The 23854-nt window shown below is 45.3% G+C and overlaps 1 protein-coding gene across 1 annotated transcript in view; it reads left to right on the top strand.

Annotated features, from left to right (window-relative positions):
- The window catches only part of PRSS57 (serine protease 57), a 297845-nt gene that overhangs the window by 120774 nt on the left and 153217 nt on the right, over positions 1-23854 (top strand). Inside the window, exon 2 of the mRNA XM_077254181.1 lies at positions 11445-11592. Within this exon, the coding sequence (XP_077110296.1) occupies positions 11445-11592 (148 nt within the window). The remainder of the gene's footprint in view (positions 1-11444; positions 11593-23854) is intronic.

The raw sequence follows: 23854 nt of genomic DNA, 5'->3' as shown, positions 1-23854 counted from the left end.
CCTGGATGGCGGTTGCCAGAAGCTGCATCTGCTGCCGTTGCTCTCTTGCTGTTGCTGCAGCGACTGGACCAGGTGATTTAGCAGGTCCTCTATATTGTCTGGTGATGCTTGCTGGCTTGTGACAGACTTAACCCAGGACATGCATTCCTTCCTGTAGCAGTCGCATATCTCTATGGGAACCCTGCCAGCAGGTCTAGCACCAATTGTAGGGGTGTTACTCACTTGGGTGTGATGGGATGAAAACAAAAGGCTTGTTCCTTTAAAAGTTTATGTGGGTTTATTGCTTCTTAAACCCAGAAGCCAAACAGAAAACAAATAGCCTTTAGATCAGGCTAAGAAAATACACATGTCCATAGAAGGGCTCAGCTCCGCCTGGCCTGTCGGCACACAGGCTGGGGTAGTGTCCAGTACTCAGGCTTGGTATGGAGTAGTGATGGGTCGTTCGTGAAAGATCTGATACAAAGAGCCGGATCCCTGCTGTGAACAATGGGAGCCGGCACCCCAGTGAGAGCCACTGATTTCTCTAAATGGCTCTCACTGGGCATAAAATTCAAGTGTTCTGTGGATGTAACTCCACCTACCTGACCCAAACCCCAGCCATTCATTAATGTAATTGGCTACCTGCAAGTGGGCAGGGTTTTGGCCATGGGTGGGCGGAGCTTGGCCACATTCACATTTTTTAGATATGTGTTTACATATTGTGAACACAAATTTAAAATGGATCCATTTAGGATCCAAATGATATAAATCTTAACTTGGATAAAAATTAACCTTTAATGTAGCCGTTAAAATCAGCAAATATCACATATAGTCAAAAAATGAAAAAAGTGCAAGGTGCAAAAAACAGACAACAATCAAAAGTACACCGAGATATATCCTAGGCGAATAGAGTGACAGTATATGCAACTCTTCAATCTTACTATATTTATATCCTAGAATATAACACCCCCCTTTTTTCAGACATGAATTGATAGGGTATGGGGTGTATATATGTTATGTATAGATCAGACAATAATGGTGGGTACTTTTTGAGTGTGACTTTTTATGGCTTGAGGACCTTAATCATCTCTTTGGTCCAACAATCCTCCACAAATAAGACCCTCTCATCCAGCCAACACCGGGGTCCAGAAGAGAAAGAAACCAGGGTCAACAATGTCACATGTGCCAAACATAAGGACGGTACAACTTAATAATGCCACTATATGCCAGTCTATATACCTCTTGCATTGGCTACCATCTTGCCCTTTGTTTTAAACCATACATATATCAAGGGGATTGACACATGAAACAATACGCATCTTTTAGGCAAATTGGAAAGATCTCACCCGCATTAATGTCACCACGGACATAACCTTCATCTGGATATGCTGGTGGATCACTTCAAAGGCCCCCTCCGACGCGTTTCGCTGTTGCTCTTCAGGGGATATACTGGGGTCAAACATACTCATGCCGTGAAACAGACGCTGTCACAGTGTGTGATCAGGTGAAAGTTATCCAAACTTATAGTCGCGCCCTGCAATCAAAAACGCCGCCTCACCTCCGGTCATTACAGTATGTCACGTCTGCTCTCTGGATCAGGAGCGGATACCGGAAGTGCTCTATATGGAGCGCAGACCTGACCCGGAAGTAAACAACCATGTTCTTGGGTCCGTCATAGAGCGCAAGCGCTACATGGAAAGCAAGCACTATCAGCATATTCACTCATGCGTAGAGTACCGCTCCATATCGCTCTTTTGAGGAGCCGCTCTCCAGGCAGAGCGGCCCATTGCCTGCAGCAGCGCATCTGTTCAACTGTCAGGCATCATTCTGCTGCGGACCAAACAAATATCGATCTGTGACAGTACCACTCAAAAAATATGTACAGGTTTCACTCCTAGAGAGTCTACTAAAACAGCCTGGGACACAATTCTAAATACTACAAAGAAAATCATCTGTACAGGCAAGAGGTAAAAATTGCTATAAAAAACAGAGAACAACGAGGTGCATAATTAGGGGAGAGATGAAAACATTTTATAAAAATTTTTTATATAAAATATTTTATAAAAAATGCCAAAACTGCCCATGCGTACAACCGACCTCATTGGCAGGATCACAAATGTATAGGGAAAAACAAAAGAGGGGACAAGAAAGACAAATGGATCTGCAAAGTCCCTACCTCGTCCTATACTTAATACGCCCTGCCTAACGCGAAGGTTGGCACCCTAAATCTACGGTATGGCGCCCCCACTCATCGGCGGCTAATCCTCTCTATAGTCCCTAGGTTACACTACTCTATAGGAAAGAAGAAAAGGAAAGTTGGTCATTAAGACCCTTGGGATGTAATGTCTGTAACCAGAATATCCACTTGCATTTTCTTTCAAGAATCATTTGGTCCCAATCTCCGCCTCTAATTGGAGGGTCCATTCTGTCAATACCTATGAATCTTATCATCTTCGGATTGCCTTGATGACATCTATTAACATGATTAGATATAGCCGTGTCCCTTTTATTAACAATATCGCGTACATGTTCCCTAATCCTTCTGCAGAAATCTCTTCTTGTTTTTCCTATGTATTCCAAGCCGCACTCACATGTTGCTTTATACACAACACCTCTTGTGTGACAGTTAATTAACTGTATAATTGAATAGAGCCTACCCTTATTGCTACTGGTAAACGTCTTACTGCTCTGCAAAGAGCTGCACGCCTTACATTTACCACATTTGTAGCAACCCGTGGGTTGAGGACCTAGCCAGGTGTCATTTCTGGGATTACGAAAATGGCTGTGGACCAACCTGTCCTTCAGGGACTTGCCTTTACGGAAAGTGATCTGTGGTGAGGGGCCAATAGCGTCCCTGATGTCCATGTCCATCTGGAGTATCTGCCAATTGCGTCGAAGAATATTTCTAATCTCACTCCATTGGAGAATTTAGTCACAAAACGGAAGATATTCTCTTCTTCGCGAGGGGGTGCATATGTCAACAGGTCCCTCCGATCTCTACTTAGGGATCATTTATAAGCCTCCCTCAGCACATTTTTTGGGTACCCTCTTTTCCGAAACCTGTCTCTTAAATCATCTGCTTGGGATTTGAAATTTGCCAGATTAGAGCAGTTTCTATGAATCCTAAGATATTGTCCTTTAGGAATACCTCTCTTAAAGGGCCTTGGGTGGCAGCTCTCCCATCGCAGAAGGGAATTAGTGGTGGTGGGTTTACTATAGGTTTTTTGTGATAATTTCACCCTCTTAACCCCTTTGGGCAAGGAATGCAAATGTCGATCTATCGGCTTCATACATAAAATGTAGGCCCAAGTCATTTGTATTAAGGCCTTCTACAAAGTCACAAAAATTGACCTCACCGCCCCTCCAGATGACAAAAACATCGTCGATGTAACGTAACCACAATATCACCCTGTCTTCTGCGATGGATGATGTCTCCTTAAAAACAACTTTTTCCTCCCGCCAGCCCAGGAGCAAATTAGCATACGTAGTTGCACAAGGGCTACCCATTGCTGTGCCCCTGAGCTGGTGGAAGTACTTACCATTGAACAGAAATACATTATTGGTCAGACAAAAATCTAAGGCCTTCAAAATGAATTTATGTCTCCTAAATTGGCATCCCCTCGTTTGTAGGTATGAGTCCACAGCCATTAAACCCACTCTGTGAGGAATAGAGGAATATAGAGCCTCCACATCTATGCTCCCCAAAATCATATCAGTGTCTAAACAAATGCCCTCAAGTCTACCAAGGAGGTCAGTTGAATCACGCACATACGAGTTCAAAGCCATCACAAAAGGTCTGAGGACCTGATCAATATAGAGACCGAAGTTCTGTGTCATACTGTTAATCCCGGCCACTATCGGTCTACCTTTAAGGGGGTTAGTACCTTTATGGACCTTAGGTGTACAGTAAAAAGTGGCCATACTGGGATGACTGGGAATCAAAAACTCTCTCTCATTGGTGTCTAAAACACCTGTTTCATACCCCTCCTTAAAGGGAACCTGTCACCACGTTTTTGGAAGATGGGATAAAAATAGCGTTAAATAGGGGCAGAGGTGGGCGTTACATTAGTGTGTGTGTTATGCGTTTATTACCCACCTAAGTTGCCGAAATAACTTTGCAAAGTCTCCGTTTTCGCCTGTCAATCAGGCTGGTCAGGTCGCATGGGCGTTGTCTTCCCCCACATTTGGCGTAGTTTTCCGTTGGTGGCGTAGTGGTGTGCGCATGCCCAAAGTCCGGAATCCTCTTCCAGGGGATTTAAAATAGCGCGGTGTTCGTTATTGCATTGGTGATCGGTGGGCGCGGCCATCTTCCTTTGGCCGCGCGTGCGCAGAAGCGGCGCTCTGCTGGCCGCGGCTTCAGGAAAATGGCCGCCGCGATATCCATCTGCGCACGCGCGGCATCCCGCGGCCATTTTCCTGAAGCCGCGGCCAGCAGAGCGCCGCTTCTGCGCACGCGCGGCCAAAGGAAGATGGCCGCGCCCACCGATCACCAATGCAATAACGAACACCGCGCTATTTTAAATCCCCTGGAAGAGGATTCCGGACTTTGGGCATGCGCACACCACTACGCCACCAACGGAAAACTACGCCAAATCTGGGTGAAGACACCACGCCCATGTGACCTGACCAGCCTGATTGACAGGCGAAAACGGAGACTTTGCAAAGTTATTTCGGCAACTTAGGTGGGTAATAAACGCATAACACACACACTAATGTAACGCCCACCTCTGCCCCTATTTAACGCTATTTTTATCCCATCTTCCAAAAACGTGGTGACAGGTTCCCTTTAACGAGATCTTTAAGTGCCTCATAATCTCGTCAGTGGGGTTATGTGGTAGGACCTCATATCCATCTGGATCTGCCAACAATGATGCACAAAGGACACTATACTGGATAGTATCCATCACCACCACATTCCCCCTTTATTGGATGGTTTGATTGTAATTTTGTGGTCCTTTTCCAGATTATTCAGACTCAAAGTCTCTTCTCTAGAGAGATTCCGTCTTTTAAATTTCACCGATTTAGGTAAACTAAGGAGTTCTTCGGATACCAAATTCACAAAGATATCAATTGAGCTCAGGTCTCCTGTTGGAGGTGGCATTTTTTTACTTTTATTTCTAAGGCCGGTGAAAGGGCTATCTTCCCTCTCATTAGGATTACTATCTCCCAAATGAAACAACCATCGCACATCAGGCAACATACTATCAGGAATCCCCAACTCTTCTGATGTCTTTTTCTCCTCTCTAGCAAAGTGTTTTCGCCATAAGTCTCCGTGCAAACAGGTTCAGATCTTTAATAGTTTCAAAACTGTCATAGTCCATTGTTGGATCAAAGGATAGTCCCTTTGTTAAGACGCACATTTCACTATCAGATAGGGGTCATGAGGACAGGTTAAGGACCTGGGGTTCTAGGAGGCGTTGTGGGGGTTTTGTCTGTTCCTGAGGGGATAACTCAGCTCTAAAATAAAAAAAAATCCCTCTGTGGTGATCCTATTCCCCCCTCCCCCTCTATTTCCTCCTCGTCCACCCCTACCCCTACCTCTTCCCCTCTGGTGTTTAAACCTAGTGTCAGAGTCAGAAAATTCTGCTTCAGACAAAGAAATGTCTGTATCAGGTACTTTGGAGTTACGACTCGCTGTTATCGAATATGCTTTGTTTTCTTTAAACGCCCACAAATCTCTGTTATAAAAGTCGCACTCCTAGATAAGCAATTTGGCTCTGTGGTATACATTCATTTTTATGTAATAGTGAGTGTTTTGACTATTTTTTACACCAAGAGACTATAAACATGGGGGGTGTGATCTAAGTACCCACAATTATTGTCTGATCTATACAGGACATATATACACCCCATACCCTATCAATTCGTGTCTGAAAAAAAGGGGGGTGTTATATTCTAGGATATAAATATAGCAAGAGTGAAGAGTTGCATATACTGAGGATACCCAGAGAATGTGCTGAGGGAGGCATATAAATGATCCCTAAGTAGAGATCGGAGGGACCTGTTGACATATGCACCCCCTCGCGAAGAAGAGAATATCTCCCGTTTTGTGACTAAATTCTCCAATGGAGCGAGATTAGAAATATTCTTCAACGCCATTGGCAGATACTTCGGATGGACATTGACATCATGGACGCTATCCGCCCCTCACCACAGATCACTTTCCATAAAGGCAAGTCCCTGAAGGACAGGTTGGTCCACAGCCATTTTTGTACCCCCAGAAATGACACCTGGCTAGGTCCTCAACCCACGGGTTGCTACAAATGTGGTAAATGTAAGGCATGCAGCTCTTTGCAGAGCAGTAAGATGTTTACCAGTAGCAATAAGGGTAGGATCTATTCAATTATACAGTTAATTAACTGTCACACAAGAGGTGTTGTGTATAAAGCAACATGTGAGTGCGGCTTGGAATACGTAGGAAAAACAAGAAGAGATTTCTGCAGAAGGATTAGGGAACATGTACATGATATTGTTAATAAAAGGGACACATCTATATCTAATCATGTTAATAGATGTCATCGAGGCAATCCGAAGAAGATAAGATTCATAGGTATTGACAGAATGGACCCTCCAATTAGAGGCGGAGATTGGGACCAAATGATTCTTCAAAGAGAATGCAAGTGGATATTCTGGTTACAGACATTACATCCCAAGGGTCTTAATGACCAACTTTCCCTTTCTTCTTTCCTATAGAGTAGTGTAACCTAGGGACTATAGAGAGGGTTAGCCGCCGATGAGTGGGGGCGCCATGGCGTAGGTTTAGGGTGACAACCTCTGCGTTAGGCAGGGCATATTAAGTATAGGATGAGGTAGGGACTTTGTAGATCCATTTGTCTTTCTTGTCCCCTCTTTTGTTTTTCCCTATACATTTGTGACCCTGCCAAGGGGGTCAGTTGTACGCATGGGCAGTTTTGGCATTTTTTATAAAATATTTTATATGAAATTTTTTATAAAATGTTTTCATCTCTCCCCTAATTATGCACCTCCTTGTTCCCTGGTTTTTCTAGCAATTTTTACCTCTTGCCTGTACAGATGATTTTCTTTGTAGTATTTAGAATTGTGTCCCAGGCTGTTTTAGTAGACTCTCTAGGAGTGAAACCTGTACATATTTTTTGAGTGGTACTGTCGCGAATCGATATTTGTTTGGTCCACAGCAGAATGATGCCTGACAGTTGAGGAGATGCGGTGTTGCGGGCAACGGGCCGCTCTGCCTGGAGAGCGGCTCCTCAAAAGAGTGATATGGAGCGATACTCTACACATGCGTGAATATACTGATAGTGCTTGCGTTCCATGTAGCGCTTGCGCTCTATGACGGACCCGAGAACATGGTTGTTTACTTCCGGGTTAGGCCTGCACTCCATACAGAGCACTTCCGGTATCTGCGCCTGATCCAGAGAGCGGACGTGACGTACTGTAATGACTGGAGGTGAGGCAGCGTTTTTGATTGCAGGGCGCGACTATAAGTTTGAATAACTTTCACCTGCCCACACACTATGACAACGTCTGTTTCACGGCATGAGTATGTTTGACCCCAGTATATCCCCTGAAGAGCAACAGCGAAATGCGTCGGGATGGGGGGCCTTTGAAGTGATCCACCAGCATATCCAGATGAAGGTTATGTCCGTGGTGACATTAATGCGGGTGAGATCTTTCCAATTTGCCTAAAAGATGCGTATTGTTTCTTGTGTCAACCCCCTTGATATATATATGGTTTAAAACAAAGGGCCAGATGGTAGCTAAGGCAAGAGGTATATAGACTTTGAAATAGTGGCATTATTAAGTTGTACCGTCCTTATGTTTGGCACATGTGATATTGTTGACCCTGGTTTCTTTCTCTTCCGGACCCCGGTGTTGGCCGGATGAGAGGGTCTTATTTGTGGAGGATTGTTGGACCAAAGAGATGATTAAGGTTCTCCAGCCATAAAAAGTCACACTCATAGATAAGCAATTTGACTCTGTGGTATACATCCATTTTTATGTAATAGTGAGTGTTTTGACTAATTTTTACACCGAGAGACTATAAACATGGGGGATGTGATCTAAGTACCCACCATTATTGTCTGAGCTATACAGAACATATACAAACCCCATACCCTATCAATTCGTGACTGAAAAAAAGGGGGGTGTTATATTCTAGGATATCAATAAAGCAAGAGTGAAGAGTTGCATATACTGTCACACTATTCGCCCAGGATATATCTCGGTGTACTTTTGATTGTTGTCTGTTTTTTACACCTTGCACTTTTTTCATTTTTTGACTATATGTGATATTTGCTGATTTTAATGGCTACATTAAAGGTTACTTTTTATCCAAGTTAAGATTTATATGTTACGAAAGTTGGATTTCACCACTAGTATTTAGTTAGGATCCAAATGAGTCAGCTCTTCTTGTTGAGCGGAGCCAAGAGAGCCGGATCACCAAAAAGAACCGGACTGCCCATCACTAGTCTGGAGCCAAGCACCCAGGAGGCCTTCATCCTTCCAACACACAGACCATGTGCCAAACAACAGCCTCCATTACATAGGCTGTTAACCACACCCAGAGGTGAGGTATGTGGGTGGCCAGACCCGTCTATCTCTCAGAGCTACCCGTAACCCGGTCCCAGGTGCAAGAAACGAACCTCTTAGTGCTTTCATGCACTAGAGAAAATACTTTGAGTTACATCACAGAGACAAGCCATCTCTGCGACACATACCTCCCATCGACTACACGACTATTAGCCACACTACAGTGTGTTGAACCACAAGTCCCAGTAATACTCCCTTATAGATAGTTCTTATAACCTTGTCCCCAGTAGAATTACAAGTCCCAGCAATCTACATACTCTTTGATGTGGCAGTTCTGCAGTCGCATAGGGTTCCAACCTGGGGCTTTAGGATTCAATTTCTTAGGGATTTAAGGCTGAGTTCTTCTCCATTCCGTAAAACCTGGTTGTTCTGTAGTTGTGGTGCAGCGCCAAGGCTCATTGTCCTCTCACATGAAGCTGCAGAACTATCAGTTCCCACTATGCTCTCTTTCTAGACCACTGCTGTCTCCTCTCAATAATGGTTAACAGACCTCTTGTTCCCTGGAACTGATTCCTTCTCCCTTCTTCTCCAGCTTGCTCAATCAGTCCCATCCTCTACTGCTGCTCCTTCTCTTCCAGATTGCCAAGGCAATGCAGCTAGGGATGGGGTAATATTTCTTAGGCCGATTTCGCACGTCCGTTTATTTCCGGTACTGGAAAAAAATGGTACTGGAGATATCTGTGTCCGTGTGTGTACTACGTGTCGCACACATGTGGCAACCATGTGCCACATCAGTACCACACGGACAGCCACCAGGGAAGAAGCGCTACAGTAAGCGCTGTTCCCTGGCAGCAGGTGCTGAAGCCGGCTCTCATCACTCTCCCCTACTCTGCTGGTGAACAGAGAAGAATGATGAGTGTTATATTAAAGTACAAACAAAAGCAGGTGTGGGGGTTTGGGACTCTTACTCCCATCGTCCGACACCTGCTGCCGCTAATAATAATGACAGTAGGTGCAGATGATCGGGGTATTCCACAGCCACCAGCTGCTATCTTTCGGAAATAAATGAATGAAAAACCCAATGTGGATTCCCCCTATTTTATTGAACCAACCAGGCAAAATTCACAGCTGGGGGCTGCAACCCCCAGCTGTCAGCTTTTGCACGGTTAGTTATCAAGAATAGAAGGGTCCCCACTCTGTTTTTTTAATTATTTAAATAGTTTAAAAATATTGACATTTTGGTCCCCCCCATTTTTGACAACCAGCCTTGCTAAAGGTCACAGCTGGGGGCTGCTATTCTTAGGCTGGTAAGGGGCCATTGATATAGGCCCCCAGCTTAGAAACAGCAGCCCGTAGCTGCCCAGAAAAGGCGCTTCTATTAGATGCACCTTTTCTTGCACTTTGCCAGGCTCTTGCCACTTGCCCTGTAGTGGTGGCAAGAGGGGTAATATTTGTGGGGTTGATGTCACCTTTCAGGTGACATCAAGCCCACAGCTAAGTAATGGAGAAGTGTCTATAGGACACCTATCCATTACTAATCCTATAGTTGTAATGTCAAATAAACACACCACCAGAATAAAGTCCTTTATTTTAAAAAATTACACAGACTCCTTTAATGTTCTAAATTAAAACATACTTACTGCAACACCTAATTCCCTGATGCCCTCAATCTCCCATAATAAAAGTAAAATAATAAAGCAATAATATACCATACCTGTCCATCATTGTGTCCAACTCTGTAATCCATTTCTGGGGGCTAAATAGTTTTCAACCTTGGAGGTGCCAAGATACAACTGTCCGGGCTGAAAACCTCTGGTGAATGAGCTGCTGAGAGCGCAGCATCATTCACCAGTGGTGTCATCATCAAGGCCGAGCTGAACTGCGGTGACCTCAGGACCGTGTGAAAAAGCTGGTTATGGAGTGGGACCACACACCATTTTTTTATTTATTTACTTAAATAATTGAAAAAAACAGTGTGGGGACCCCTCTATTCTTGATATCCAACCTTGCAGAAGCTAACAGCTGGGGGTTGCAGCTTCCCATATTAATATCAGTACACAACTGCATACATAGCCTTTACTGGCTATTAAAATGGGGGACCATGAAAAAAAAATGATGTAGGGTCCCCCTATAATTAATAACCGGCAAAGGCTATGCTGATAGCTGAGGGCTGATATTAATAGCCTAGAAAGGACTTTATTCTGGGTGTGTGTGTTTTCATACAATGTGACTATGGGGTTAGTAATGGGGTGTCTTATTGACACCTCTCCATTACTAACCTCGGGGCTTGATGTCGCCTGACAATACAATGGTGACATCAATCCCCCCAACCATCACCCCACTTGCCACAGAAACAGAGCATGTTTGAAGAGTGATGCTAAGTGCCAGAATTGTCGCATCTTAGAGATGCGCCTTTTCTGGGCTGGCTGAGCTGACGTTTTTAGCCTGGGAAGCAGTATTCACGGCCCCTTCCTAGGCTATAAATATCAGCCCGCAGCTGTCTGCATAGCCTTTGCTGGTTATTAATTACAGGAGGACCCTACATCATTTTTTTAGGGTCCCCCATTTTAACAGCCAGTAAAGGTTGTGAGCTGATATTAATAGCTTGGGAAGCTCCATTGGTAGTATCCCCTTCCCAGGCTAGAAACAGTGGCTCCCAGCCATCGGCTTTCCCTCTGCTGGTTACGAAAATTGAGCAGGAGCCCATGCCATTTTTTCAGAAAAATAATCTTTTATTAATTAAATACATGTACAATAAGATGCACACACACTGTACTAATTGTATGTGTCACAGACAGGTCTCTGCCCACAGGGGTTACATATTCATTAAATTTTCTTTATTTATTTCGACTTTCTATTTCCAAAAAAAAACAAAGTAAATACTTTATGTGAAGCCACCTATGCAAGCTGCAAGCATATTTTATCTATTCTAAAAGCTTTTTATCTTTTTTTAATAGGTGCAAACAGGATTGTTGGAGGTCGGGAGGCCAGAATTCATTCAAGACCATACATGACTTCTCTACAGATCAGGGGTCAGCATTTCTGTGGAGGATCTCTAATCTATCCTAACTGGGTTCTCACTGCTGCACACTGCATGGAAGACACGTAAGAAAATATTGGACAACTGTGAATTCATCTGTATACTGAGTTGCAGACTAGAAAGATATATATATATATACATATAATCTGTCTTTACGATGTTTATTTTATGTTGTCTATAAAGATGAAAGTGGGTCCTCTTTTGATTAATATTAGCATCAGTAATCTGTTGCCATTGAGTGGGAAACCTGAGAATTGTCTCCTACCTGCCAACATCCGCGGTTCTTCTTTTAATTAACCGACTTGGCTCAATGTCACATGTGCATCACACGGCAATAATGATATCACACCAGACTAGCTAATCAAATGAAGTTCTGGGAATGTTGTCTTGTAAAGGTACCTTCACACGTTCATGACGTTGCAGCGTCCTGGATAGCGATATCGTTTAGTTTGACACGCAGCAGTGATCAGGATCCTGCTGTGATATTGCTGGTCGTTGAACAAAGTTCAGAACTTTATTTGGTCGTCAGACCGGCGTGTATCGTCGTGTTTGACACCAAAAGCAACGATACCAGCGATGTTTTACTCTGGTAACCAGGGTAAACATCGGGTTACTAAGCGCAGGGCCGCGCTTAGTAACCCGATGTTTACCCTGGTTACCAGTGTAAAATGTAAAAATAACAAACTACATACTCACCTTCGCGTCCCCCGGCGTCCGCTTCCCACACTGACTGAGCGCCGTAAAGTGAAAGTGAAAGCACAGCACAGCGGTGATGTCACCGCTCTGCTGTTAGGGCCGGCGCTCAGTCAGTGCAGAAAGCGGATGCCGGGGGACGCGAATGTTAGTATGTAGTGTTTGTTTTTTTTACATTTTACGCTGGTAACCAGGGTAAACATCGGGTTACTAAGCGCGGCCCTGCGCTTAGTAACCCGATGTTTACCCTGGTTACCCGGGGACCTCGGCATCGTTGGTCGCTGGAGAGCGGTCTGTGTGACAGCTCTCCAGCGATCAAACAGCGACGCTGCAGCGATCTGCATCGTTGTCGCTATCGCTGCAGCGTCGCTTAATGTGAAGGTACCTTAAGAGGCAATTCAGAAGGCTCCTGTCTGTTGACCACAAATTAGTGAAGCAGATGCTGGGCCAGGTCCTGCAAATTGATTCCCACCATTAGGGTTGAGCGACCTTTACTTTTATAGGATCGGGTCGGGTTTCACGAAACCCGACTTTTTCAAAAGTCGGGTCGAGTGAAATCGGCCGATCCTATAAAAAAGTCGGGGTCGGGGTCGGCCGAAACTCGAAACCCAATGCAGTGCATTGGGTTTCCAATGGTTCCCAGGGTCTGAAGGAGCAGAAACTCTCCTTCAGGCCCTGGGATCCATATTTAAGTGTAAAATAAAGAATTAAAATAAAAAATATCGCCATACTTACCCTCTGACGGGCCCTGGTACTAACCGTGAACCTTCCTTCCTTAGAATCAGCCTTCCAGGACCTAGCGGTGACGTCGAGGTGACATCGCGGCTTGTGACCGCTCGCGCGGCCGCCCATGTGACCGCTCGCGCGACCAATCACAAGCCGCGACGTCACCGTGCCGTCACCGAAGGTCCTGGAAGGGCTGATTCTTAGGAAGGAAGGCTGCCGGAAAGAAGCAGGGCGTGTCCGAGGGTGAGTATATACCTAATAGGAATATACTCACCCTCGGCTTCGTTCCGGCAGCCTTCCTTCCTAAGAATCAGCCCTTCCAGGACCTTCGGTGACGTCACGGTGACGTCGCGGCTTGTGATTGGTCGCGCGAGCGGTCACATGGGCGGCCGCGCGACCAATCACAAGCCGCGACATCACCGCGACATCACCGCAAGGTCCTGGAAGGCTGATTCTAAGGAAGGAAGGTTCCCGGTTAGTACCAGGGCCCGTCAGAGGGTAAGTATAGCGATATTTTTTAATTTAATTCTTTATTTTACACTTAAATCTGAATTCCGATACCAATTCCCGATATCTTAAACATATCGGGAATCGGTATCGGAATTCAGATTCCAGATTCAGAAGATCGCCGACTTCATGGCCGACCCCACACAGGGGTCGGGTCGGGTTTCATGAAACCCGACTTTGCCAAAAGTCGGCGACTTCTGAAAATTGCCGACCCGTTTCGCTCAACCCTACCCACCATTTCTATTTGCTACTGTATGTGAAACACTTGTGTTATTTTTTTTTTAATTCATGTACATAGAATTATGCATCATTGTGACATTATTTCTGATATAGTTTAACCACTTAAGGATCATCTTCAGGACCAAGCACTGTTTTTCATTTATTATTGAGAAACATCGTAATGAACTTGCAGCTAAGGAAAGTAAACTATCTTTAACCCCTTAAGCCCCGAGGGTGGTTTGCACGTTAATGACCGGGCCAATTTTTACAATTCTGACCACTGTCCCTTTATGAGGCTATAACTCTGGAACGCTTTGACGGATCTTGGCGATTCTGACATTGTTTTCTCGTGACATATTGTACTTCATGTTAGTGGTAAAATTTATTTGATATAACTTGCGTTTATTTGTGAAAAAAATGGAAATTTGGCGAAAATTTTGAAAATTTCGCAATTTTCCAACTTTGAATTTTTATGCCCTTAAATCACAGACATATGTCACGCAAAATACTTAATAAGTAACATTTCCCACATGTCTACTTTACATCAGTACAATTTTGGAACCAACATTTTTTTTTGTGACGGAGTTATAAGGGTTAAAAGTTGACCAGCAATTTCTCTTTTTTACAACACCATTTTTTTTTAGGGACCACATCTCATTTGAAGTCATTTTGAGGGGTCTATATGATAGAAAATACCCAAGTGTGACACCATTCTAAAAACTGCACCCCTCAAGGTGCTCAAAACCACATTCAAGAAGTTTATTAACCCTTCAGGTGTTTCACAGGAATTTTTGGAATGTTTAAATAAAAATGAACATTTAACTTTTTTTCACACAAAATTTATTTCAGCTCCAATTTGTTTTATTTTACCAAGGGTAACAGGAGAAAATGGACCCCAAAAGGAGTTGTACAATTTGTCCTGAGTACGCTGATACCCCATATGTGGGGGTAAACCACTGTTTGGGCGCATGGCAGAGCTCGGAAGGAAAGGAGCGCCATTTGACTTTTCAATGCAAAATTGACTGGAATTGAGATGGGACGCCATGTTGCGTTTGGAGAGCCCCTGATGTGCCTAAACATTGAAACCCCCTACAAGTGACACCATTTTGGAAAGTAGACCCCCTAAGGAACTTATCTAGATGTGTGGTGAGCACTTTGACCCACCAAGTGCTTCACAGAAGTTTATAATGCAGAGCCGTAAAAATAAAAAATCATATTTTTTCACAAAAATGATCTTTTCGCCCCCAATTTTTTATTTTCCCAAGGGTAAGAGAAGAAATCGGACCCTAAAAAATGTTGTGCAATTTGTCCTGAGTACGCTGATACCCCATATGGGGGTGTAAACCATTGTTTGGGTGCATGGCAGAGCTTGGAAGGGAAGGAGCGCCATTTGACTTTTCAATGCAAAATTGACTGGAATTGAGATGGGACGCCATGTTGCGTTTGGAGAGCCCCTGATGTGCCTAAACATTGAAACCCCCCACAAGTGACACCATTTTGGAAAGTAGACCCCCTAAGGAACTTATCTAGATGTGTTTTGAGAGATTTGAACCCCCAAGTGTTTCACTACAGATTATAACGCAGAGCTGTGAAAATATATATTTTTTTTTTCTCAAAAATGATTTTTTAGCCCCCAGCTTTGTATTTTTACAAGGGTAACAGAATAAATTGGACCCCAAAATTTGTTTTCCAATTTGTCCTGAGTACGCTGATACCCCATATGTGGGGGGGAACCACTGTTTGGGTGCATGACAGAGCTCGGAAGGGAAGGAGCGCCATTTGGAATGCAGCCTTAAATGGATTGGTCTGCAGGCGTCACGTTGCATTTGCAGAGCCCCTGATGTACCCAAACAGTACAAACCCCCCACAAGTGACCCCATATTGGAAACTAGACCTCCCAAGGAACTTATCTAGATGTGTTGTGAGAACTTTGAACCCTCAAGTGTTTCACTACAGTTTATAACGCAGAGCCGTGAAAATAAAACATCTTTTTTTTCCCCCAAAAATGATTTTTAGCCCCCCAAATTTTTATTTTCCTAAGGATAACAAGAGAACTTGGACCCCAGAAGTTGTTGTTAAATTTGTCCCGAGTACGCTGATAACACATATATTGGGGTAAACCCCTTTTTGGGCGCACGGGAGAGCTCGGAAGGGAAGGAGCACTGTTTTACTTTTTCAACGCAGAATTGGCTGGAATTGAGATTGGACGCCATGTCGCGCTTGGAGAGCCCCTGATGTGCCTGGACAGTGGAAACTCTCCAATTCTACCTGAAACCCTAACCCAAACACACCCCTAACCCTAATCCCAACGGTAACCCTAACCACACCCCTAGCCCTGACACACCCATAATTCTAATCCCAACCCTAATCCAAACCGTAAATGTAATCCAAACCCTAACCCTAACTTTAGCCCCAACCCTAACTTTAGCCCCAAGCCTAACCCTAACTTTACCTCCAACCCTAGCCCTAACCCTAACCCTACCCCTAACCCTAAACGTGACTGAAATACGTGGCACTGAAATACGTGGCACTGAAATACGTGGCACTGAAATATGTGGCACTGAAATACGTGGCACTGAAATACGTGATACGTGGCACTTGAATACGTGGCACTGAAACACGTGGCACTGAAATACGTGATACGTGGCACTGAAATACGTGCAACTGAAATACGTGGTACTTAAATACGTGGCACTAAAATATGTGGCACTGAAATACGTGATACGTGGCACTGAAATACGTGATACGTGGCACTTAAATACGTGGCACTGAAACACGTGGCACTGAAATACGTGATACGTGGCACTGAAATACGTGGCACTGAAATACGTGGCACTGAAATACGTGGCACTGAAATACGTGGCACTGAAATACGTGGCACTGAAATAGGTGGCACTTAAATACGTGGCACTATGACTGTCAGAAAATGTTCATTAAACGGTTAGGGGTGAGGTTAGGGGTTAGGGTTTGGATCCCTTTATCACCTTGATGGTGGGTGGCTTTTCAGTGTGTTTTCTGTTTTTTTTTCAATAAAAACGCATGCGTTTTTAACGCAAACAAACGCATGTGCTTAAAAACGCAAGAAAATACTGCAGGTTGTATTTCTGAAAATGAACGCATGCAGAAAAAAAAACGCATGCGTTTGTAAACGCGACCAAACGCGTACAAAAAAATGCATGCGTTTTCAATGTTAAATATAGGGAAAAAACGCATGCGTTTTTTTGTGCAAAAAACGCTGCAGACAAAAACGCAAGTGTGAAACCAGCGACGCTTTTTATAGCAAAAAAGTTTTTGCATCTCCACATTTTGAGACCTATAATTTTTCCACATTTTGCTCCACAGAGTCATGTGAGGTCTTGTTTTTTGCGGGACGAGTTGACGTTTTTATTGGTAACATTTTCGGACACGTGACCATTTTTGATCACTTTTTATTCCGATTTTTGTGAGGCAGAATGACCAAAAACCTGCTATTCATGAATTTCTTTTGGGAGAGGCGTTTATACCGTTCCGCGTTTGGTAAAATTGATAAAGCAGTTTTATTCGTCGGGTCAGTTCGATTACAGCGATATCTCATTTATATCATTTTTTTATGTTTTGGCGCTTTTATACGATAAAAACTATTTTATAGAAAAAATCATTATTTTGGTATCGCTTTATTCTCAGGACTATAACTTTTTTATTTGTTTGCTGATGATGCTGTTTGGCGGCTTGTTTTTTGCGGGACAAGATGACGTTTTCAGCGGTACCATGGATATTTATATCAGTCTTTTTGATCGCGTGTTATTCCACTTTTTGTTCGGCGGTATGGTAATAAAGCGTTGTTTTTTGCCTCGTTTTTTTTTTTTTTTCTTACGGTGTTTACTGAAGGGGTTAACTAGTAGGGCAGTTTTATAGGTTGGGTCGTTACGGACGCGGCGATACTAAATATGTGTACTTTTATTGTTTTGTTTTTTTTTATTTAGATAAAGAAATGTATTTATGGGAATAATATATATTTTTTTTTTATTATTTATTTAGGAATTTTTTTTTTTTTTTTTTTACACATGTGGAAAAATTTTTTTTTTTACTTTTTTACTTTGTCCCAGGGGGGGACATCACAGATCATTGATCTGGCAGTGTGCACAGCACTCTGCCAGATCTGTGATCTGCTGTGCAGGGCTGCAGGCTTACCAAGTGTCTGCTCTGAGCAGACACTCGGTAAGCCACCTCCTTCCCTGCAGGACCCGGATGCCGTGGCCATCTTGGATCCGGGACCTGCAGCCAGGAAGGAGGTAGGAGACCCTCGCAGCAACGTGATCACATCGCGTTGCTCCGGGGGTCTCAGGGAAGCACGCAGGGAGCCCCCTCCCTGCGCGATGCTTCCCTATACCGCCGGTACACTGCGATCATGTTTGATCGCGGTGTGCCGGGGGTTAATGTGCCGGGGGCGGTCCGTGACCGCTCCTGGCACATAGTGCCGGATGTCAGCTACGACAGGCAGCTGACACCCGGCCGCGATCGGCCGCGCTCCCCCCGTGAGCGCGGCCGATCGCGTATGACGTACTATCCCGTCACCCGGAATTAAGTCCCAGGTCACCTTGACGGGATAGTACGTCATACGGGATTAAGGGGTTAAACCACTTGAAATAGTGAGTAATCAAGTTTGCAAGTTGTTTGTTCTCAGTGCGGTTTGGCTTAAAGAAGCACTCCCATCAAAGTTTTTATCATTTTAAAATATTGTAGTCATCATATCATATAGCATTGTGTACTTAATTTCTCAATTTTGCTTTTTATCCAGCTACTTCTTCTGTTTTTCAATTAGGTCTATGAGATCACGTGATTAAAAACTGACTAGCTGAATCCTTCTAAGCTCTATGAAGAATCAGGAAGTCTGTTTTACCTGCATGAGCCATCATTAGAGCTACAATCATATCTTACTGAAAAGTCCCCTGGAATCCATTCCCACCTCCTCTTCATCTCTTGTCACAGTGGCTCCTGCGTCCTTGCTTTTCTCTCTCTTCCTTTCTTCTTTTAGTCTGTGACAGGGATTGTAGTTCTAATGCTGACTTATGCAGAAAGGCAAAATGAGAAATTGCCATACAGTATGATGATTGAAATGTATTAAGATAATAAAAACTATAATGGGAGTGCTTCTTTAAGTGTGACTTGAGATTCAGAATTTTGGATTCAGGGAATTTAGATGGGAGTCAATTACATGAATTCACTGTTTTTATTTACTTGCTTAAATTCCATTATTATGAAATTCCTATAAGTAAAATGTGCTCCATCGTTGACAATGCCATCAAGTGTACATCTTGTCACATGTATCAATTCCTTCATCAGCTGTTAAAGGGTGCATACTGCTAGATCTGTGCAGGCTGTACATATGGAAGCAAAGGTGCTGGATCTAAATGAGCAGTTTGCAAAACTGAGAACCACTTGTAAGGAGGTTGCTTTCCCTGCTCCTTACCTGGAACCACTTAGTCAGACAGCTGGGTTGTTGGGGGAAGGACTTTCTGCCCTGGACAGAAGGGACCATGTGACTGCAGGGGGAGAGAGGAAGAGAGGGGGGCATGGTGAGAAAAGTGCTGGAGAGCAGAGCGCGCGACACAGAGGGGATAGCGTGCCAGGGAGAAAGCAGGCTGCAGCGCCGCGCGCTCCCCATGACAGAGTGCTCCCCGTGAGGGCACTAAGGCTGGAGTGAGAGTGGGGACTTGGAAGGCTCCATAATCAAAGACTACGTATCCTCTCCCCTTACAGTGACCTGAGCGCGCAGCCTCGGTGACCGCACTGACAAGCCAGGACCCCTGAGTGCGACTAAGGAAACTGCTCAGTGTGTGTGTATTCTTGCTGCAGAGAGAGAGACTGTCAGCCTGGTGTACAGAGACTCGCAGCAAAGTGGCTGTGTGATTTCCTGCTTGCAGCTTCACTGGGAGAAAAGTCTTAACCCCGGAGTTTCCAGTTCCCAGGAAACAGAGAAGAGACTTCTATCCCCTGGTCCCCGCAGTATCAGTACAGAGACTGTGATTCTTGGTGAGAGACTTAACAGTGCAGAGCCCCTGATTCCTGGCTGTGCTGTAAAAGCTAAAGACTTCATCTTGTGAGTACATGAAAGCGGACTCTGCTGGTGACTGTACCCATGCTGGAATTAGGACCCTACAATCAGGACCTCCCTGGACTGATAAGTTACAAGAACACTCGTTAACCCTTTTGTTTTCGCTTAACTGTTTACTGTTTGATTTACCTCTATTAACCCCCTGTTTACTCCCTGCGAGGAGAATCTTACTCCTGTTAATAAATTCCCCTCAACAGTTAGTCTGTCTGTTCCATGGTGACATACTCAACCCTGCACTCTATTACACTTGGCGTAGTCGGCAGGATGTCACACGCTAGCGTGGAAGGGGCAGACCAAGCAGTTGAGGGAGGCCCCAGGTCTAGCATCTCCCTGGGAGCCATGTTAGTTAACCTGCCAAAATTCTCGGGGAGCGATGTCATGTTGTGGAGTTGGACGGAGCGCAACCGAGGGATGATGCGGATGCATCTTATGACACCAGCTCTGCAGGCGGAAATAGCGGTGATGGCCCTAGAGGGGGATGCACGGGACTCTGTTATGCTCAGACCCCCCACAGGCGAGAGATACCCTGGACAAAGTATTACGTATACTTGAGGAGACGCATGGGGACCCCACTGACGTATGGGAGCTGCGCATGCGACTGTTCCGCCGGGTACAAAGAGAGGGGGAGACCGTGACGACATATATGAACACACTACAGGAGCTTCATACTGCCATTATACGGAAGGACGGCGTAGGTGTGGGGTCAGTTGACGTTGTGCTGCGGGACCAACTGGTGACAGGCTTGCGAGATGTGTTGGTGAAACAGGCCCTGCGAGAGCGCATGCACGTAAAGCTAGATATGACTTTCTCTGAGGTCGGGAGTGAGGCACGCGCGCGCGAGCAAGAGCAAGGGGTGGTAGTGCCAGTGGGAAAGGTATGGAGCGGGGAGGTAACAGCCCCTCAATGGGTAGAAGACTTGAAGAAGTAGGTTAAGCAAGTCCGTGAGGAGGTGGCTGAATATAAGAAGATCCCTGCTGCAGAGTACAGCCCTCCGCTGCGAGAAAGAGAGACCGCCCCCGAAGGTGAGACTAGTGCCGCTCGGCGAAGAAGACTGCCTACATGCTACAACTGTGGAGCACCTAGTCAGAATGAACAGGAGATGACATGGACTCGGGATTCCCTTTTGAAGATAAGAAGAATCTGGGAAGAGATTGAGAGTCTGGGGAAAGACCTGACTGCCGTTTTGGGGACCAACGGCATACCCCGAGGTAACGTGCGGAAGCTGCCAGAAAGAGATAGAGGAGAGGTGCGCAGCATGAAGAAGGCTTCAGTGGTGGCACCAGAGTGTAACTCCGTATCCTGGAGAGAAGAGCAACCGCAGATGAGAGATGTCCCCCGCCGAGGTCGACGATCCAGACTGAAGCGCCCTCCAGACGGACGCAGACGTGAGTGCTGGTCGTGCAGAAAGGTGGGACACATGTCTAGAAATTGCCCTACCCGAGAAGAGCGGTGGCAGAGATCCGCTCACCCCTCTGAGGGTCCTGCTAACTGGAGGGAATGTCGCCCCTGGAGAGAATGGTACGGCAGGAAGAGAAGAGTTCCACCTAAGGCAAGACAGTACGACAATGTTGGACGCCAAGGAGAAGTGGAGAAAGTGTCAAGCATCTCTGGTGGAATGACTGCGCTGTCCCAACGCGTAAAGGCGAGCCTGGTGGATCTACAGCCTGGGTCTGAAGGTTTTGTTGGTGAGACTCATCCCGGAGGAAAGAAAGTGACGTTCAATCAAGAAGACCACCGAAGTGCTTTACTACCTTGCCCAGCACGAGTTCCCGAAGAAGAAGAGAAAGTGCCAAGTTTTCCTGCGACACTCGTTTTCAAGGTCCGAGCCGATGAGAAGGAGGAACCACTGATGTCGTCCCCTGAGGTGAAGAATGTGCTGGCTGACAGCTCCCCAGTTCCTGATCGGACAGGGGAAATGGAACAGCTGTGTGAGACAGGGCGTGTGGATGAGAAGCCCTGGGAAGTGATGCCCGCAGAGCCCGGCGCAGATGACAGAGTCCGGCCTGCATGGTCTTAATTCATCTGACTCAAGCTTCGACGAGAATGCTCCTGTTAAAGAGAGGGGGAGCTATGGAGAAGAATTGCTTGTACTAATCCCCTAAACTGAGGAGCCCGAGCAAGAAGTCCCTAAAGTTTCCGCTAACGACAAGGAAGAGGATGAATCATTTATGCAGACATCTGCTAGCGGCAAAGCTAAGAAGAAGAAGAAAAAGAAGAAGAGGCCAGCAGTTGTCAATGAAGCGGAGAAGGCGCATCTCAACCTGACCGATGAACAACTCCGAAACCATTTAGTTTGGCAGTATGTGAAAGAAGAAAGGCAGAAGGAGATGCGAGAAGTGCAGTTATCTGACTCCCCTCAAAAGAACAAAGAGAAGCATGAAAAGTCCTCGCCCGTGGAATGGCGAGATTCAAGAGAGGGGGAATGTAAGGAGGTTGCTTTCCCTGCTCCTTACCTGGAACCACTTAGTCAGACAGCTGGGTTGTTGGGGGAAGGACTTTCTGCCCTGGACAGAAGGAACCATGTGACTGCAGGGGGAGAGAGGAAGAGAGGGGGGGGCATGGTGAGAAAAGTGCGGGAGAGCAGAGCGCGCGACACAGAGGGGACAGCGTGCCAGGGAGAAAGCAGGCTGCAGCGCCGCGCTCCCCATGACAGAGTGCTCCCCATGAGGGCACTAAGGCTGGAGTGAGAGTGGGGACATGGAAGGCTCCATAATCAGAGACTACGTATCCCCTTACAGTGACCTGAGCGCGCAGCCTCAGTGACCGCACTGACAAGCCAGGACCCCTGAGTGTGACTAAGGAAACTGCTCAGTGTGTGTGTGTATTCTTGCTGCAGAGAGAGAGACTGTCAGCCTGGTGTACAGAGACTCGCAGCAAAGTGGCTGTGTGATTTCCTGCTTGCAGCTTCACTGGGAGAAAAGTCTTAACCCCGGAGTTTCCAGTTCCCAGGAAACAGAGAAGAGACTTCTATCCCCTGGTCCCCGCAGTATCAGTACAGAGACTGTGATTCTTGGTGAGAGACTTAACAGTGCAGAGCCCCTGATTCCTGGCTGTGCTGTAAAAGCTAAAGACTTCATCTTGTGAGTACATGAAAGCGGACTCTGCTGGTGACTGTACCCATGCTGGAATTAGGACCCTACAATCAGGACCTCCCTGGACTGATAAGTTACAAGAACACTCATTAACCCTTTTGTTTTCGCTTAACTGTTTACTGTTTGATTTACCTCTATTAACCCCCTGCTTACTCCCTGCGAGGAGAATCTTACTCCTGTTAATAAATTCCCCTCATCAGTTGGTCTGTCTGTTCCGTGGTGACATACTCAACCCTGCACTCTATTACACACTCACAACATGGAAAGGAGTTTACTGCTCACTAAGCCAGTGCTCGCTGGGATACAGGTGTGGACTGGGTCTGAAATTCAGTCCTGAAATTTGAAATCACACAGGCCCATGTTGTCCCCGTCTCCATGAACCAGATGGGATATATTACTAATATTACCCTGGCTGGATGAAAGCAAGATTAACTACAAGACCAATATGTCTAATGATACCCGTGGCCTGCTGAGGTAAGTGACGGAGTCAGCAACTTTGTGCTCCATCACAACTCTTAACAGCAGAGGCGTAGCTAGGGTTTTGGTTCAGGGGGCGAAGCTTCTGAGTGGGCCCCTAACCAGGTAACCTTCATTACAATTCGGTGAGGTGCCTTAATAGTGGAGGAGTGGAGGAGAACCAACATAGATATTACCACTAGTGTTGAGCGATACTTTCCGATATCGGAAAGTATCGGTATCGGAAAGTATCGGCCGATACCGTCAAAATATCGGATCCAATCCGATACCGATACCCGATCCCAATGCAAGTCAATGGGACGAAAATATCGGAATTAAAATAAACCCTTAATAAACTTGTAGGTTCATTCTACATGAAGGAAAACAACTAAGAATAATGTAGGATGTATTGGGGGACGTGGCGGAGATATTAAAGGGACAGAGGTTTAGCCCAATGTAATAGAATAGCAGGATTTTTTATTTTTTTTTATGAAGTTCGGCGTTAGAAAGAATTTGACTATGTTATTTTTTTTTTTTTTT

Source organism: Ranitomeya variabilis, chromosome 1 (assembly GCF_051348905.1).
Source record: "Ranitomeya variabilis isolate aRanVar5 chromosome 1, aRanVar5.hap1, whole genome shotgun sequence".
Lineage (NCBI taxonomy): Eukaryota > Metazoa > Chordata > Amphibia > Anura > Dendrobatidae > Ranitomeya > Ranitomeya variabilis.
The sequence above is the reverse complement of the archived record's forward strand: the minus strand, read 5'-3'. Positions and strand labels throughout refer to the sequence as shown.